Here is a 15,891-nt window from a genome sequence, read left to right on the forward strand (position 1 = left end):
AAGTAATCACAAACTAAACCCCCCCCCCCTTTTTTTTTCAAAAGTACGGAAGAGATTTCTAGCACTGGCTAGTGGGCTGAATGTTCTGCGCTGTGAGGAAGGGGATGAAAAAAATTCCTGTAAGCTCAGGTGAAGACCCCCAAGAATTTCCCTGTTACAGCAGTAGCAGACCAAAGCAAGGCCAAGACCTAAAATGGTTGTTCAAAAAGCAAAATAGGCTCTCTGACTAGAAACTGTCAACTCTGAAAGACACTGTCAACTCTGAAAGGCATTTCTGCATTTTTTCTGAGAAGCAGAGGGCGTAGTTAGAGAGAAAAAACAATTCTGATGAAAAATATAAGCAGCATGATAACTTTATAAAAGTTTCACCAGAAGAAAGACGAACCACGGACAGAAGTGTACAAGAAGGCTAACCACAGAGCCAGAAAACCGTTAGGCCCAGGTGCTCTAAAGAGGAACTTGGTATATTTAAAGAACATTTACGGGGAGGTGAGGGAGAAGCAGATGAAAAAAGGCTTGACACAGAATCACTCAATTATATTAACCAATCCATAGCTTAATATATGAGATAATGAATATGATTAACCAATGAAAGTATGAAATGTAACCTGCACCAACGTGTGCCAGAGCTGTCAGAATCATATAAAAGAAAGCTTGAACCAAGGAGTCAGAACTCTTTGGAAGTTCTCCATCAGCCTGGCCAGCCTGGTGTATGCTCTATCACTCTGTATGCTATGTGATTTGTTCCTGTAAGCTATTACTATTTGATTACTAAAACTCATATTATTTGTATCAGCATAAAGAGAGTTGAGTGGTCTGTCTGTGAAGGTCTAGGGTCTTCAGCTGTTCTGATGATCATAGGAATTCTGTGCCCATCGGAGCAGTGCAGAGCATTCAGCATGCTGGCTTGTGTTACAAATCGAAGGAACGATACAGTTTAGGGGTGAAGAAACAGTGATGCATATCCCCCAATACTGAACAAAATATAAAGATAGGATGTAAATTTGAAAAAAAGAGAAATAACAAGTCACTTTACAAATTAACAAATACAAATAAAACAAAAAATGGAAAATAAGATACCTTTTTATTGGACTAATACATTTTTTAGTTAGCTTTCAGAGGTCAAACCCTCTTTCCTTAGGTCAGTATAGTATACTGCTGTTACAGTATTCTGTCCTGACCTGAAGAAGAAGAATTTGGTCTCTGAAAGTTAGTCAAACATATTCAAATTAGTCCAATAAAAGGATCACCATTTCTATTTCTAAACACTTATCAACACAGCTCTAATACTACATTATCCTGACGCAAAAAAAATAAAATATATAGAATTTTATTTTCTGCCTTTCTCATGTGATTTCTGTTTTCCTCATTTTCTTGTCATTCTCTTCCTTCCATCCAGTATCTGCCCCTTCCAGAAAACATCTTCTTCCCTCTGCCATCTCTCCTCTTGCTCCCCCCCCCCTTGGTCTGACATCCATCATCTTCCCTTTGTTCCCCTCATGGTCTCTCTCTTCTTCTCTCCCCCCTGTGGTTTTTAGCATCTCTCTCTTCTCATTTCCTCCACTCAAATCTGATAACTCTGTCTCCTTTCCCATTTCCTAGCAACTCTCCTCTCTTCCTTTTCTTCTCTGGTCTTCCTTCTCTATTTTCTGCCTTCGTCCGTGAGGAGGTGAGGGGCTAGAGGCTATCTTTCTCTAATTCATCTCCCTGCCACACCTGTCCATTGGTCTTTCCCATGATTTCCACAATTTCCAGCATATCCCCTCTCTCCATTCTTGTAGCCCAAAATCTCCTCTCCATCTCTGATGGCCTGACATATCCCTGTCCTTTTTCCTTCACTATCTTCTATCCCTTCTCTCCTCCCTCCCCTCATAATCAATCATCTTACCATCTCTCTTTTCCCTCTTCCTCAGGGTCCTAGATTGCTTCCGCTTTCTTTCTTGCTGTTCTTTCCTCCTGTCACCCTATGATCTAGCCCCCCACCTGACCTTGTCTAACATTTCCCCTTCTTTCCCTCCCTCTCATCCCCTGATCCAATATACCACACTTGTTGTTCTTCCTGACTGCCCTTCCATTTAGCATCTTCCCCTCCCCAGGCCTGCCGACTTCAACTCATTTACTGATCTGTGCTATCTCCCCTGCCGCTGGACCGCTGCTGAAGCCTGTAAACAATTTTAACACACGCCACAGGGCTCAAACAGTGCGCGTGCCACTGATGGCTTCCCCCCTTGATCAGGCCCCCCCTCGATCAGCAACACCAGGCCCCCTCTCCCACTGAAAGAAACAGGGCCTGTGACTGCTCTCTCTCTCTCCAGAAGCCTATATTGTAAACAAATTTAACACATGCTGCTGAGCTCAAACAGTGCGCGTGCCGCTGATGGCTTCCCTTCTCCTTTCTCCCCCTTATGTCGTAACTTCCCATTTCATTTATAGAGGAGGAGGAGGGAATCCGGCAGAGTCATGCGCACTGTTAGAGCCCCGCGGCATGTGTTAAATTTGTTTACAATACAGGATTCGGCAGCGGCGGGAGAGAAAGAGAGCAGTTGCAGGTCCTGTTTCTTTCAGTGGAGGGGGGCCCGGTGTTGCCGATTGAGAGGTGTCCAGTGTTGCCAATCAAGGGGATCCCTGGTGTTGCCAATCGATGGGGGGGGGGGGGCCGTCGCTGTTTAAAAAAAAAATAATTTTGGGCCCTGGCACGTGCCTTCTGGGCATATTCATTAATCCGGCCCTGCAGGCATCGGACACACACCTCGTGGGGGTCCATGGAGCTCATTTTCCTTTGCATTCAGACCATATAAAGTTCGTTTTTGCTGTGGTTTTTTCATTCTTTCAGCTATTCTTCTTTTTTATTTGGTTTTCCCTTTTTTTTTTTTTTAAAGTGGATAGTGTTTTTGATCCAGATGTTGGGAAGGGCGGATAGACTAAAATGGATTAGTGAGGGCCAGCAAAGGTATATATAGGGCTACGTGCACATGCTCAGATGAGTGCCCCAAATGCCTCACCTAAGCTCTGGGAGAGCAATTCCAAATTGGGAAAGGTAGATGGCATCACCAAAGTATGGTTGACTTAGACTGCTTGTCCATGGAGAACTTCATGCAGTTTAATGTTTGAGGTTTGGGGGAGGTGGGGATCACTTATTGCAACGGTCTGAAACATTTGTCCTGCGGGCCGCATGCGGCCCCCCATGGACTACTTTGCGGCCCACGTTCTGTCCTCTCCTAAAGCAGGGGTCCCCAATCTACATCCCTTCCCACTGCCCTCCCCCAAGCCACCGCAATCGGGAAACAGACCATCACCCGAGGTCTTAGCTCTCTCTGCATATCTTCCCCAGCTCGGAGCCAACTAATTCTCTCCATCCGGCGTCAATTCTAACGTCGGGAGGAAGTTCCGGCCAGTCAAAGGACAAGAAGACCCTGTAAACATAGTTAAATGCACAGAAAAATAAAGTCACCAGACAACAAAGGTAGGGAAAATAATTTTATTTTCAATATAGTGATTGAAATGTGTCAGTTTTGAGAAAGGAAAGATATTAAGCTTTAAATGTGAGGGCTGCAGAAAAAATAGGGTACTTGGAGGGTCGCAGAAAAAATAGTTAATGACAATTTTGCATAAGGTAAAACTTTTAAAGGAAAGATTTATAAACTATAAAGAGTTTTACCTCATGCAAAGTTGTCATTTCTTTAATAAGACATTAACTATTTTTTCTGCGGCCCTCCAAGTACCTACAAATTCAAAATGTGGCCTCACTAAGGGTTTGAGTTTGAGACCACTGACTTATTGCTTGTTCTATGCCAGGAGTACTGAAGAACTACTGTACTCCTATGTTTCTTGCTGTCACATTGGCTGTGTTTTGTTTTTCCAATAAACACTGTCAATTTTTTTTTTTTTTTTTTTTTAAAGAACTGGGTATACCTAATACACTCTCCTAACGTCAAAGCAATTTTCTATTCTTTAGCATTTGGATGGGCCATGCCAAATATAAAAGTACCGTGGGTTGTCTGAGCTTGCCTTATTTTAGTGGTTTTTATCCTTCTGTACGCAAGCTTATTAGTGCTTAATACAGCTTAGTAAACATGCCTCTAAATAATTTAGCCCTCCCCTCAAAAAAAAAAGAACTTTAACTCAGACATTATTTCCCATCAAGCCACGACCCCTCTTTTCCCCCTTTCTTGACCTTTGATACTTTAAGGAAAAAGAAAAGAAGTACCGTTATAGCCGCAAACCCAGCATTTAGAAGAATAAACTCAGGGACAGTGGCGTAGCGAAGGTGAGAGACGCTTGGGGGTGATGCCCCTCCCCCACCCCCACATGCTCCTTCCCCACCCCCTTCTGCCGCTTCCCTTCCCCTGTACCTTTAACATTCCTAACAGAGCAACAACCTCCAAGCTACTGTCGTGCCAACGTCAACTCTTTCTCTGACATCACTTCCTAGGCATGAGTCCAGGAAGGGCGGGTGCCTGCGCCCTCAATAAGACAGCACCAGTGCGAAACGCTCCCCGCCCTCACCACACCACTGCTCCAATACAAAACAGGCAAGTATCTTAGTATCAAACTCCTAATTAGCCGATTACCAAACTGTTCTTTGTTAAACCTCTTTCTTTTCTTTTTAATTTATTTATTTATCAATTTTAAATTACAATCAAGTTATCACTTGTACAGAAAGATAAAGTTAAGCAACAAATAAAGAACAGTATAAATTATATCCTACTAATCCACTAATTCGATATAACTTAATATAGCTTAACTTTAACTCAAGTCCTCAATAAGAACCAAGAGGTAGAATCAGCGAGATAATAACAAAGAGATAAAAATAAGAATAAAGATTTTCAGTTATTGGCTGAGACAGGAAATCAAAATCTACAAGTGCTTAATGTATCCACTCCTATTTTCAGGCGAGCAGCTGACAACAAGGTTGTCAGTTGACTAGGATCAAAGAAGACATATTTTTGAATGGGTGACGAAGAAAATAGGTCACCCCCAAGAGCTATAACTCCCGGCGTTAACAACAAAATTCTCGTTGACATTTTTGTGTATCTCGTGACAGATCTGGATACATTTGTCTTTTATACCCTAGAAAGTCTTTCTGTTTATTCTTAAAGAAAAGTCTTAATAACCAATTCTTTATTGGTGTCAAGGCTACTGTGAGAAGTATTGCTAGCTTTGCAAGTTCGCTGTCTGAAAGTTCCAAAATTGTAGAAGTATTAAGTACTCGTTGATCATCTTCTTCCTTTAACTTTTCTTCCCTTTTTATTGGTAAATAATACACTTGGGTAATTGGCGGCGACAATTCTTCAGAAATTTCCAATACCTCCATCATATAACATTTCAACATATCTCTAGGAGTTACTGCCACAATTCTAGGAAAATTAATGTCTAAGATTGTTATTATGAGAAAAATTTTCTAAAGACTCCAATTTTCTCCTTAGATTAATGTTATCTCTCACAAGTGTTTCTGTAATTTGTTTAGAAACTTTCGCTTCTTTGGAAGAATTCAAAGTTGAATTTTTTAAATCTTGTAAGTCGACTTTAATATTCTTAATTTCCGTTTCTTGAGTATTAATTTTGTGCTCTAACTGAGAGAGCTGAGGGTTAATAGGCAGTCTGAGAGCTCGTCTCGACGGGCGTACCTAACGCGGAGCTGGGAGGCCCGCGTGGTAGCCCGTCGGAGATGTGGGGACGCTGAGGGGAGCAGGAGATTGGTCGGCAGGTCTTCCCGCCGTCTGGAAGACCTGCCATTGGTTAGTTGCAGCCGCGGAGGGCGTCGGGAGGGGGGAGGGTTTATAAGTCGGGCTTCGGAGGACTAAGGGCGTTCCTGGTCCTCCAAAGCAGCTTTAGGGGTATGGAGTCGTATTCGGGAACCGGTGGCGGTGTGGCTGAGTTCTCCTTCGCGGCCTGTAGCTCCTTCGATGAGGAGGAGGAGCCGGTGAGTACTGCGCCGGACCGGAAGCATTCCCTGCCGCCAAGGCGTTCTCGTGCGGTCATCCGGGAATCGATCTCGTTGGGGGCGGGAGGAGGTAGCGTGGAAGTCGCGAGGTCTGGTGGGAGGGCCCTTAGGGGTGCTGGGTCCGGTGGTTCTGGTCGGGGTGGTGCTGTGGCAGCGTCGGGGCGTGCATTGCCGACCCCGGGGGAGGTGCCGGGTATGGCTGGACCTGAGCCACGTGCTGCCATATTGAGCCAGCTGGCTGTGCTGCAAGCAGCACCAGTGGTTCAGGACTGTGTCTTCCCTCAGACTGGTGACCATTTCCTTGGCAGGGGTGCGGTTGCTGGGTCAGTGGAGGTTGTTGTCCAGTTTCGGGTACCGGCGGCTTCGGGGTCTGTGGAGGGTGGGGGTCTTGGAGCTCCTGTTGGAGGTTTGGGTGTGGGTGTCACTGCTCCACCTCAGAGCATCTTCCTGCCCCCTGTTCATTCTCCCTTCTCGCCTCCCTGGGCTTCGGGGTCCTGGGGTTCGGGTTGGAGTCCTGTGCCCTGGCCGCTGGGGGGTGCTGCCCTGTCTGAACATGTATCAGCGTGGGGCCGTGGGACTGGTCGCGGCGGTGGTCCTGCGGATTGGTGGGCCCTCGGGGGAGCTAGGGGTTCTGGGGGTCCCTATGGGGTTCATCCTGCTGGTGCTGTGAAGTTGTCTGGTCCTTGTTCGGATTTTTCTTCACAGGTCTTCGCTGGTTCTTCGGTGGGACGAGAGGCCGTGGCCACCTTTTCCCCGGAGTAAGTGCGGAGTTCCGGAGGAGTTCGGTGAGCGGAGCTCGGGCGGAGTGGACTTGGTCGCGTGGTTGCTGCAGATGGCGCTACTGGCGGAGGAATCTCGTCTGCGATGTCCGGACAGCGGGGTCCACACACGGTGGCTGCTGCGGATGGCGCCGCTGGAGAGTCGAGCGGACCGATCGTCGCTGGAGAAGCACAGGACATGGGTAACATGGCCTTAGAGGCTGCTGAGTGTGGGGAACGCGGTAGGGGGAAGGGGAAGAGTAAGCGCAAGCGCAAGCGGAGGGCTAGGGCTTCCTCCTCTTCTTTGTCTTCTTCTTCTTTAACCTCCACTTCTTCTTCGTCTTCCTCCCGATCTCGGACGAAGGCATTGGATGAGCAGGCAGGGCAGGAGAGCCAGGATAGGGGAGTTCCGGCATTGGTAGCGCTCTCCGAGCTTTGGGAAAAGGTACCTAGAGGGTTGCGTCGTAAAATTGGGAAGCGAGCGTGCATTGATGTTTTTCGGCTCTTAGAGGGCAGGGCGCGTAGGAGTAAAAAGAAGGGTAAGAAGGAGGAGGGCAAGGTTAAATCGGGTCAGGTCTCCCGTAATGTGGTCAACTGGACGCGGGCGTTTCTTTGGCTTGCTAGCGTCTAGGGCCAGGCTCGTCCTCAGGACTATGGCCTGCTTTTGGCTCCTTTTCTTGCGCTTACTTTGAGATGTTTAGTACGTTCTTGCACTGGGTTACGGTCCGCATAGCGCGGGCGGATTCGGTTGTGCACTATCTGGACGACTTTCTCTTCGTAGGAGCAGCGAGGTCTGCGGTGTGTTCCCGCTTGAAAGCATCATTTGAACGCGTGGCTGCTGAATTCAGAATTCCTTTGGCGGCGGATAAATCGGAGGGTCCTACTACGGTGCTTACTTTTCTGGGTATAGAGATCGATACCGTAGCAATGGTCACCAGGTTGCCGCTGGCTAAGGTGAGACTCCTGTTGTTGCAGATTTCTCGGATGGCTGAGTCCCGTAAGGCTACCCTCAGAGACGTTCAATTGCGGCTGGGGTCTCTTAACTTCGCTTGTCGGGTACTGCCTATGGGACGGGCTTTTGCTTGACGGCTTGCTGCTGCCACTTCGGGCGTTCGTGATCGTCGTCATTTCGTGCGTATTTCTGCTGGTATTCGGGCGGATCTCAGGATGTGGGTCATGTTCCTTACGTGGTTTAATGGATCGCTTCCGATACAACAGCCCGAGTTGTCTAACCTGGATTTAGAACTCTACTCGGATGCGGCCGGTGGCCTCGGTTTAGGCCTTTACTGCCAGTGGGAATGGTGTGCAGCGCCGTGGCCTGTTGCCTGGCAGCGGAGTGGTGTTACGTGGAATGTGACTCTCTTGGAGCTTTTCCGCTACTGGAAGCCTGCGAACTTTGGCGTGCTCGGCTTTGTAATAAGCGCGTAGTATTTTGGTGCTATATGGGGGTTGTGGAGGTCGCTAATCGGCATGCCGCTAAATGTTTGCAGGTTAATCAGTTGATGCATGAGATCGTTCTGCGTTGTTTGCGGCTCAATTTTTACATTAGGGCTAGTCATGTGCCAGGGAGTCGCAACTGTATTGCTGATGCTCTTTCTCGCTTTAACTTTTTGCAGTTTCGTCAGCTGGCTCCAGACGCGCAGTTCCGGGGGTTGCAGATGCTGGATCATTTATGGAGCCTGGTTGAGAAGGGCTCTGAGACTTGCCGAGACAGTCGGTGGCTCCTACCACCTGTACTCGCTACAATGCTGGATTCCGTCGATTGTCCGCTTTTCTGTCTTCCCGGGGTTGGACCCCGGGACCAGTATCTGAGACCCTGCTGGCGGAATTTGTACTGGATTCGCATCGTGGGGGTTTGTCGCGGGGAGTTGTGGCTGGCCACTTAGCTGGTTTTACATTCTTCTCCAAGGCCTTGGGGTGGCGTTGCCCATCTTCGGGTTTCCTGGTGCGTAGACTTCTGGCGGCTATGGCTCGGATTGCGCCACAGCAACCCGATGCCCGGCGGCCAATATCTCACGACTTGTTGGTGAGGTTGCTCACGGAGTTGCCGGAGGTGGCTCGGTCCTGATACGAGGAGCTGCTGTTTACTGCTGCTTTTTCACTAGCGTTTTTCGGAGCCTTCTGCATCGGGGAGCTACTAGTGCATCCAGCTGATTCTGTGGGTGCGCGTGGCCTCTTATTGCGGCATGTGCAGTGTGGTGACAGCTCTGTTAGTTTATATCTTGCCAGATCCAAGACAGACCAGCTGGGCAGGGGCCGTATGGTGGTTTTGCATAAGATAGTGGGCTGTGTTACTTGTGCGGTTACGGCTCTGTGTGCCTATATGGCGGTTCGTCCCCCGTTGGAGTTGGCCTTGTTGTTGCATGAGGACGGCGGGCCCCTTACACGTTATCAGTTCTTAGCCGTGCAGCGTCTAGTTTTGCGCCGATGTGGTGAGGACCCAGTGCGATTTGGTACTCATTCATTTCGGATTGGGGCTGCCACTTGTGCCTTTCTGGCTGGGGTGCGGTGTGAAGGGATTCAACGGTTGGGGCGTTGGTCCTTGGGAAGTTACAGGAGTTACATTCGGCCTTACGGGATGGCACGGGGTTTGGATCGGGGAGGGACCTAGGGTGGGCTGATCAGTTCTGGTTTCCACAGATGGGTACCTTGGTTCTGGGGGCGTGTCTGGCTATAGCTGGTTGATGCATGCTCAGGACTGACACTTTACTAACCGGGGTTTTGTTTTAAAATTGGGCTGGGTTTGATTGCTGGGTTTGCCTTGCAGATGCAGTATGGCGACAGCGTACGGTGTGGATTGTCGGGCTCTCCTTCGTCCACTGGGCAAGAGAGCGTGCCGCGATCCGGCCTGGGGGTCAGCACCTGGATCTGCAGCACTTGGGCATTCGCGTGTCCTGGTGGGGTCAGTGGGGCATGCGATGGCATTAGCTGTTACTGTTGCAGGCTGACTTCCGTCGTCACCCTCGTCGTCCAGATGTACTGCTGCTGCATTTGGGTGGTAACAATGTGGATTCCCAGATGGGGAAGCACCTGATTGACTCTATTCTGGGTATCTTAGGATGGTTTTGAAATGGTTCCCTGGCACGACGCTGCTGTGGTCGGACATTATTCCTCGACCACGCCGGCTGGAGTCCCGGAGATGGACCAGGGGTTTGTGCAAGGTTAACCGTCAGGTTGGGCGCTGGGTGGAGTCTAGGGGGGTGGGGGGGTGCAACTACGACACGACTGGGTGGATGTGTCCTGTTTGGGTTTGTTTGCGAGGGATCAGGTACATTTGTCTGACGTGGGCTGGGATTTGCTGTTGGATGATTTCTCATCGGGTTGTGACCGTTGGGCGCTGTCTTAGTCGCAGCTCTGTTCATTGGGGGGGGGCCTGTAAGGGTTTACAGGCCCTATGGCGGTATCTCGAGCTACTGGCTGGGCTCATCAGGGGATGAGCAGTGGGCCGGCTGGGAGCCGTGCCTGGTGGGTCATGTGACCCGGGTTTAATGGGGCATGTGGGGGACATGCCACCCCTCAGATCCTTGCTTCATGGCGGGGTCGGGGGCATAACTTGTTTTACAGTAGCTTGAAATAATTTTGTGTTATAATGTTTATACTGTTTATACATTGATATGTTATTTAACAACCTGTTATGACCAATAAACAGGGCTGCGGCTATTTTTTCACCATAATTAGTGTTGAGTTTTTGTGGGTGAATGTAGGGGAGGGGTAAGGGTTTGAGATATATAGGAAACGGGCCTATCCAGATTCCGCTGTTATAGATTTAGCCAAACCCACCACTAGATCCCAGATAGCCTCAAGGGTTACCTCTTGGGGTTTCTTCAATGTAAAGAATAATTTTTTAGAGGAAGCAATATCCTCACCAACTGGGGTTCCCTCCTGGCTGCTGGTCTCCTGCTCACATAAAAATTGTGGTGTTAGTAAGTCCCCAGATAACAAAGGGACAGTCTGCAAATGCAGAGAGTCCAACTTCAAGCTCCCCTGCATGTTGCCACTAGCCTCGGGAAGAGTCCCACAACAACTCCCGATGGTTCCTCCACTCACGGGGAGTTGGCGTTCTGGGGAGGAAGGGGAGGCACTCCAGCGTCGAGGCTCAAGGTGGTTTCCGGGCCCAAGGAGATCACTTCCGCTTCGCCCCGGTGCATCTCCAGTGGGCTTGTTAAACTTCATTCATACCTTTTCTGCATTCTCAGCTTTAATATATTAAAGAGACTATCAATTATAATCAAAAGTTTTTTGTTTTTATTACATAAGAGAATATACCAGCTAAGCTCTGTGGCAGATTCTTTGGACAGTGCAGAATGGTGTGTGTTATTTATGGAGGTCAATTTGGGGACAAATTAATCTTATTCATGAGTCATCTATTCCCTTAACTTATAAAGCCATAATTTGTGGTACGTTACTGCACGTTAAGCCTACTTTGGACAAATATGAAAGCCGTGTTTTCTTGATCATGATGGGAATAGCTGTCCAAATGGTCACACATAACTGGAAGAGCCATGACAGACTTAATTACACATTTTGGTGGGCAAATGTGTGTACCACATAGAAATATGAGAGAATGAATGCGGAATGTTTGGGGTTTAGTAATTCATTGACTACATTTGTTACATCGCAATAATGGTCAGGTATTTCTCCTTTTCTTAGATTTCCTTACACATCCAGGGTGGGTGAGGGGAGGGAAGTTTATTTTGAGGATTAAAATTACTTAATTATAATATTGTAGTCACATAATATGTTTTATTGTATTAATAATTGGCAGAATGCTGGGAGAAAATGATTGTTTTATATATTACTTGTGTAATTAATAGTATTTTTTATGCAGTATTTTATGTTCAATTAATTGTATTGCACTGTCAAAGTTTGAAAATCAATAAAGATTAATAATAATAATAATTAGCCGATTGCCAAACTTTTCTTTGTTAAACCTCATTTGTTCCTTTTCTGCATCCTCTTCTTTAATATATTAAAGAGATTATCAATTATAATCAAAAGTTTTGTTTTTATTGGATAAGAGAATAGACCAGCTAAGCTCTGTGGCAGATTCTTAGGACAGTGCAGAATGGTGTGTGTTATTTCTTTCCCTCTTAGATGTGGGTTTTGAGTCAATATTTTCCAAGAGGAAAGGCTGATTTGTGAACAAAGCAGTAATACACCTCCTTAAAAACTGTTGCAGGGAATTACTGCCCACATCGATCCTGACAGCGATATTATTTTCACAAATAAAAGACAGTTGCGCCTCTTGGGAAGGTGGGAAAGACGGAAAGAAGCAATGGGAGGGTTCTTTTAGACTTTATTAACATACATGAAAAGCAAACGCCCAGTTTAGTGCAAACTATGAACTCTTCTTTACTGATCGGAACGAGAATAGTTGTGCAAACGAATGTTATTCGAGTGTAAAAAGTGAATTGAGAGGGCTTAAGAAACACAAGGGCGAGAGGAGCCTTTGCCCAGGGTGTCTACTCTGAAGCAGGCAGGTGATGAGCCGGCAGCCAATCAGTGGGCAGCATCTGCTATAAATAGTGGGAGCGGCTTGGGCCGAAGAGAAGCAACTTCCTTTTCTAGTGTACGGGGTAGTTGTGCTTTGGGTTCTCATTTTTGGCTCTGGTTCGAGTGCGACACAGCAGAGCATGGCCGAAACCGCTCCAGCAGCATCCGCCGCTGCGCCGCCTCCTGCTCCTGGCGCGGCTAAGAAAAAGACGAAGAAGCCGGCGGCAGCGGCGAAAGCGCGCAAGGCATCGGGCCCCAGCGTTTCTGAGCTGATCGTGAAGGCGGTGTCAGCTTCAAGGGAGCGCAACGGCATCTCCCTGGCTGCAATGAAAAAGGCTCTGACAGCTTTTGGCTACGATGTAGAGAAGAACAACAGCCGCGTGAAGCTAGCCGTCAAGAGTCTGGTGAGTAAGGGGAGCCTGCTGCAGACTAAGGGCAGCGGAGCTTCGGGCTCTTTCAAACTGAACAAGCAGCAGCCGGAGAGCAAGAAGAAGAGCCCTCCCAAAAGCAAGAAAGCGGCAGTGAAGAAAGCGAAAAAGCCGGCGGCGGCTGGAGTGAAAAAGAGTCCGAAGAGGGCCAAGAAGCCGTCGGCAGCCGCTACCAAGAAAGCAGCCAAGAGCCCCAAGAAGTCGAAAGCGGTGAAAGCCAAGAAAGCGGTGAAGAGCCCGGCGAAAGCCAAACCGGTGAAAGCCAAGGTGAAGAAGAGCCCGGCAAAGGCTGCCAAGCCCAAGGCAGCAAAAGCCGCCAAGGGGGCGACTAAGAAAAAGTGAAGCTTTGCTCGAGAATCCTCAATGCTTCTTCAACCCAAAGGCTCTTTTCAGAGCCACCACACGGATCAATGAAAGAGTGCGATGATCTCAAAGGAAGTGGTCACCCCGATACACCCACCCCACCCCCTCCCCCGAAATAAACAAACCTTCCAATTCAACCCCTTCCCTTTGCAAACAGGAGACCGGGCTGACTTATGCAAGATTAACACTGGACACTAGACGTTGGGAGTAAGACACCCCTTTCCTCCAGGCCAATAGTGTTAGGATTTTTTTTTATTATTAATTTAGTGTGTTTTATTGGGAGCCGGTTAGGTTTTTTTAAGCAAATTATAAACAAAAAAAAACATCTGCACTAGCCGTCAAGCACTAGAACTGCCTGGAAGGCCATCCATAAGGAAAAGATTCACTTAAGCCCCTTTCAGGTGGGAATTTGGTGGCTCTTAAAAGAGCCTTTGGGTTAAACAGGAGACCGGGCTGACTTATGCAAGATTAACACTGGACACTAGACGTTGGGAGTAAGACACCTCTTTACTCCAGGCAATAGTGTATGATTTTTTTATTATTATTAATTTAGTGTGGCAAATAGCCGTCAAGCACTAGAACTGCCTGGAAGGCCATCTATAAGGAAAAGATTCACTTAAGCCCCTTTCAGGTGGGAATTTGGTGGCTCTTAAAAGAGCCTTTGGGTTAAATGGGTGGAGAACAGCGACGCCTTTCTAAGCCCGCTCCCCACGAATGCGGCGGGCCAGTTGGATATCTTTAGGCATAATGGTGACTCTCTTGGCGTGGATAGCGCAGAGATTGGTGTCTTCGAAGAGCCCTACCAGATAAGCCTCGCTAGCCTCCTGCAGGGCCATGACAGCCGAGCTCTGGAAGCGCAGGTCGGTCTTGAAATCTTGCGCGATCTCTCGCACCAGGCGTTGGAAGGGCAACTTGCGAATAAGCAGCTCGGTGGACTTCTGATAGCGGCGGATTTCTCTAAGCGCTACAGTGCCCGGTCGGTAGCGATGAGGTTTCTTCACACCTCCTGTGGCTGGGGCGCTTTTGCGGGCAGCTTTGGTCGCTAACTGCTTGCGAGGAGCTTTTCCTCCGGTGGACTTACGGGCGGTCTGTTTGGTACGTGCCATACCGGACACACAATTCCCTCCTTCTTCTACCACAAAGAAACAGACAACAGCGCCGTTGCTCGGCTCTTTTATAGGCTGTGCCCTGTCTGCTGATAAGTATGAAAAGCCCCGCCCCGTGCCCGGATTGGTCAGAGCTATAACTCCTTTTCTCTCTACGGAACACTGATGGTTGGGTTTTAAAATACTTTCCAACCTTAGAAGCTGTGCATTTTCTTTCGTTCGTATTCTTTATCTGCTCTTGATAGTGAAGGAGAAAATATCGGGTTTGGGCTGAAGAAAAGATGAAATTATAAGAACAAGCAATGATAGTTATTATTAATATTGTTACGGCGTTACTGCTTTTCTTTCTTAACTTCCCAGTTCTGTCGGTCAATATTCTATCCTTTAGAGTAAAGTGAAGCCTGGGCTCAAGCTGCCACGGACTTTCCAAATTTAGATTTGTATTTGTTGATTTAAATACCGAGCTATCTGAATGAATGAGTGTGGGGGAATAATTATTTTTAAAAACGGAGCATCCAAAGTCTTAAATTCCCGCCAACTGGAGAAATAAAATAACCAGTTAGTACTTGCATGTTACATAAAAGTGTTGGAGAACCTGAAAATGGTTAAGCTCAGAGCCCCTTCTTTGCCACTCTGATAGATAAGGTTAGCTCTTTTTAAAATCTTAAACATTTTTGAGTATCCGGAACCAGAGATTTGAAATTCCCGCCCTGCGCAGTGATTGGACATTTCTTTCTCAGTTACCGGCTGCAACCTGAGATTTGGATAATTTTATTAGGAAAGAATGTGATTTTGATAAGTTGTATTTTTCTTGCTTTTTCTCTTTTTTATTATAATAGTGTATTGGCTGAAAAGCTTGGAATGAAGAAAGTGGTTAATTACTGTTACTATAATAATGTGTATGACTATTTCGAAACAGGATTTTAAAGTTTTTATAATTTGTAATACTTCTGATACAAACAAGCAGCCAAGGGAACCCAAGGAGAAGGAAAGTAGCTTTAAAATAGGAGTGAGTGGAGGTTTGAGCTGGACAGGGTAGATGATACTTTATGTCCCTACTCTTACTTATATTTCAAGTTAATATCATTCACAGCTTTAACAACGCCAGCATGTGCTGGAGCAGGGCAAAGGATCCGTTCAGTTCTGTTCATTTCTATCCATTTTGAATAATATCATGGAGCATTTGCAGAATGGACAGATTTGAAGGCATGCACTGTAGTTTGGGTCTCCCGCGTTTACAGAAAACTCAGTTCTCCTTCAGGTCGGCTCATCCTGTATATTAAAAGCGCTTTGTCTGCGCATTGATCATTGAAGTGTTTTCAATTTTGCTATTTAGAGATGTCTGGACGTGGTAAAGGCGGAAAGGGTCTGGGGAAAGGTGGTGCTAAGCGGCATAGGAAGGTGCTGCGCGATAACATCCAGGGTATCACGAAGCCTGCGATCCGGCGCCTGGCGCGCAGAGGCGGCGTGAAGCGTATTTCTGGCCTCATCTATGAAGAAACTCGCGGGGTGCTGAAGGTTTTCCTAGAGAACGTCATCCGAGATGCCGTCACCTACACCGAGCACGCCAAGCGAAAGACCGTAACCGCTATGGATGTGGTATATGCCCTGAAGCGCCAGGGCCGCACTCTGTACGGTTTCGGAGGTTAAAGAGTATGTCAGCGTCCATCCCACTTGCGTTAATTCACAGAAACCCAAAGGCTCTTTTAAGAGCCACCCACGCTGTCAAGAACAGAGCCTCTTTAACTACTTGTTGCAACAAATTGTCTTATCATGTTTTAGTGTATGGGAGCAAGGGA

General features: G+C 47.3%; 3 protein-coding genes across 3 annotated transcripts in view; 2 read left to right on the top strand and 1 right to left on the bottom strand.

Moving 5' to 3' along the window:
- The window catches only part of LOC117365498, a 34,147-nt gene extending 19,992 nt beyond the window's left edge, over window positions 1-14,155 (bottom strand). The window contains exon 1 of the mRNA XM_033955975.1: window positions 13,688-14,155. Coding sequence (XP_033811866.1) covers window positions 13,688-14,092 — 405 coding nt within the window. The 5' untranslated portion in view covers window positions 14,093-14,155. The remainder of the gene's footprint in view (window positions 1-13,687) is intronic.
- LOC117364759 (histone H1.01-like) lies at window positions 12,265-13,556 on the top strand. Its single transcript, XM_033954356.1, has one exon. The coding sequence runs from the start codon at window positions 12,336-12,338 to the stop codon at window positions 12,963-12,965; it is 630 nt and encodes a 209-aa protein (XP_033810247.1). The 5' UTR covers window positions 12,265-12,335; the 3' UTR covers window positions 12,966-13,556.
- Window positions 14,156-15,414: 1,259 nt separating the features above from the next.
- LOC117364892 (histone H4) lies at window positions 15,415-15,809 on the top strand. The gene has a single exon (XM_033954626.1). The coding sequence runs from the start codon at window positions 15,431-15,433 to the stop codon at window positions 15,740-15,742; it is 312 nt and encodes a 103-aa protein (XP_033810517.1). The 5' UTR covers window positions 15,415-15,430; the 3' UTR covers window positions 15,743-15,809.
- The last annotated feature ends 82 nt before the right edge of the window (window positions 15,810-15,891 follow it).

The sequence above is a fragment of the Geotrypetes seraphini genome, chromosome 8 (genome assembly GCF_902459505.1).
Source record: "Geotrypetes seraphini chromosome 8, aGeoSer1.1, whole genome shotgun sequence".
Taxonomy (NCBI): Eukaryota; Metazoa; Chordata; class Amphibia; order Gymnophiona; family Dermophiidae; genus Geotrypetes; species Geotrypetes seraphini.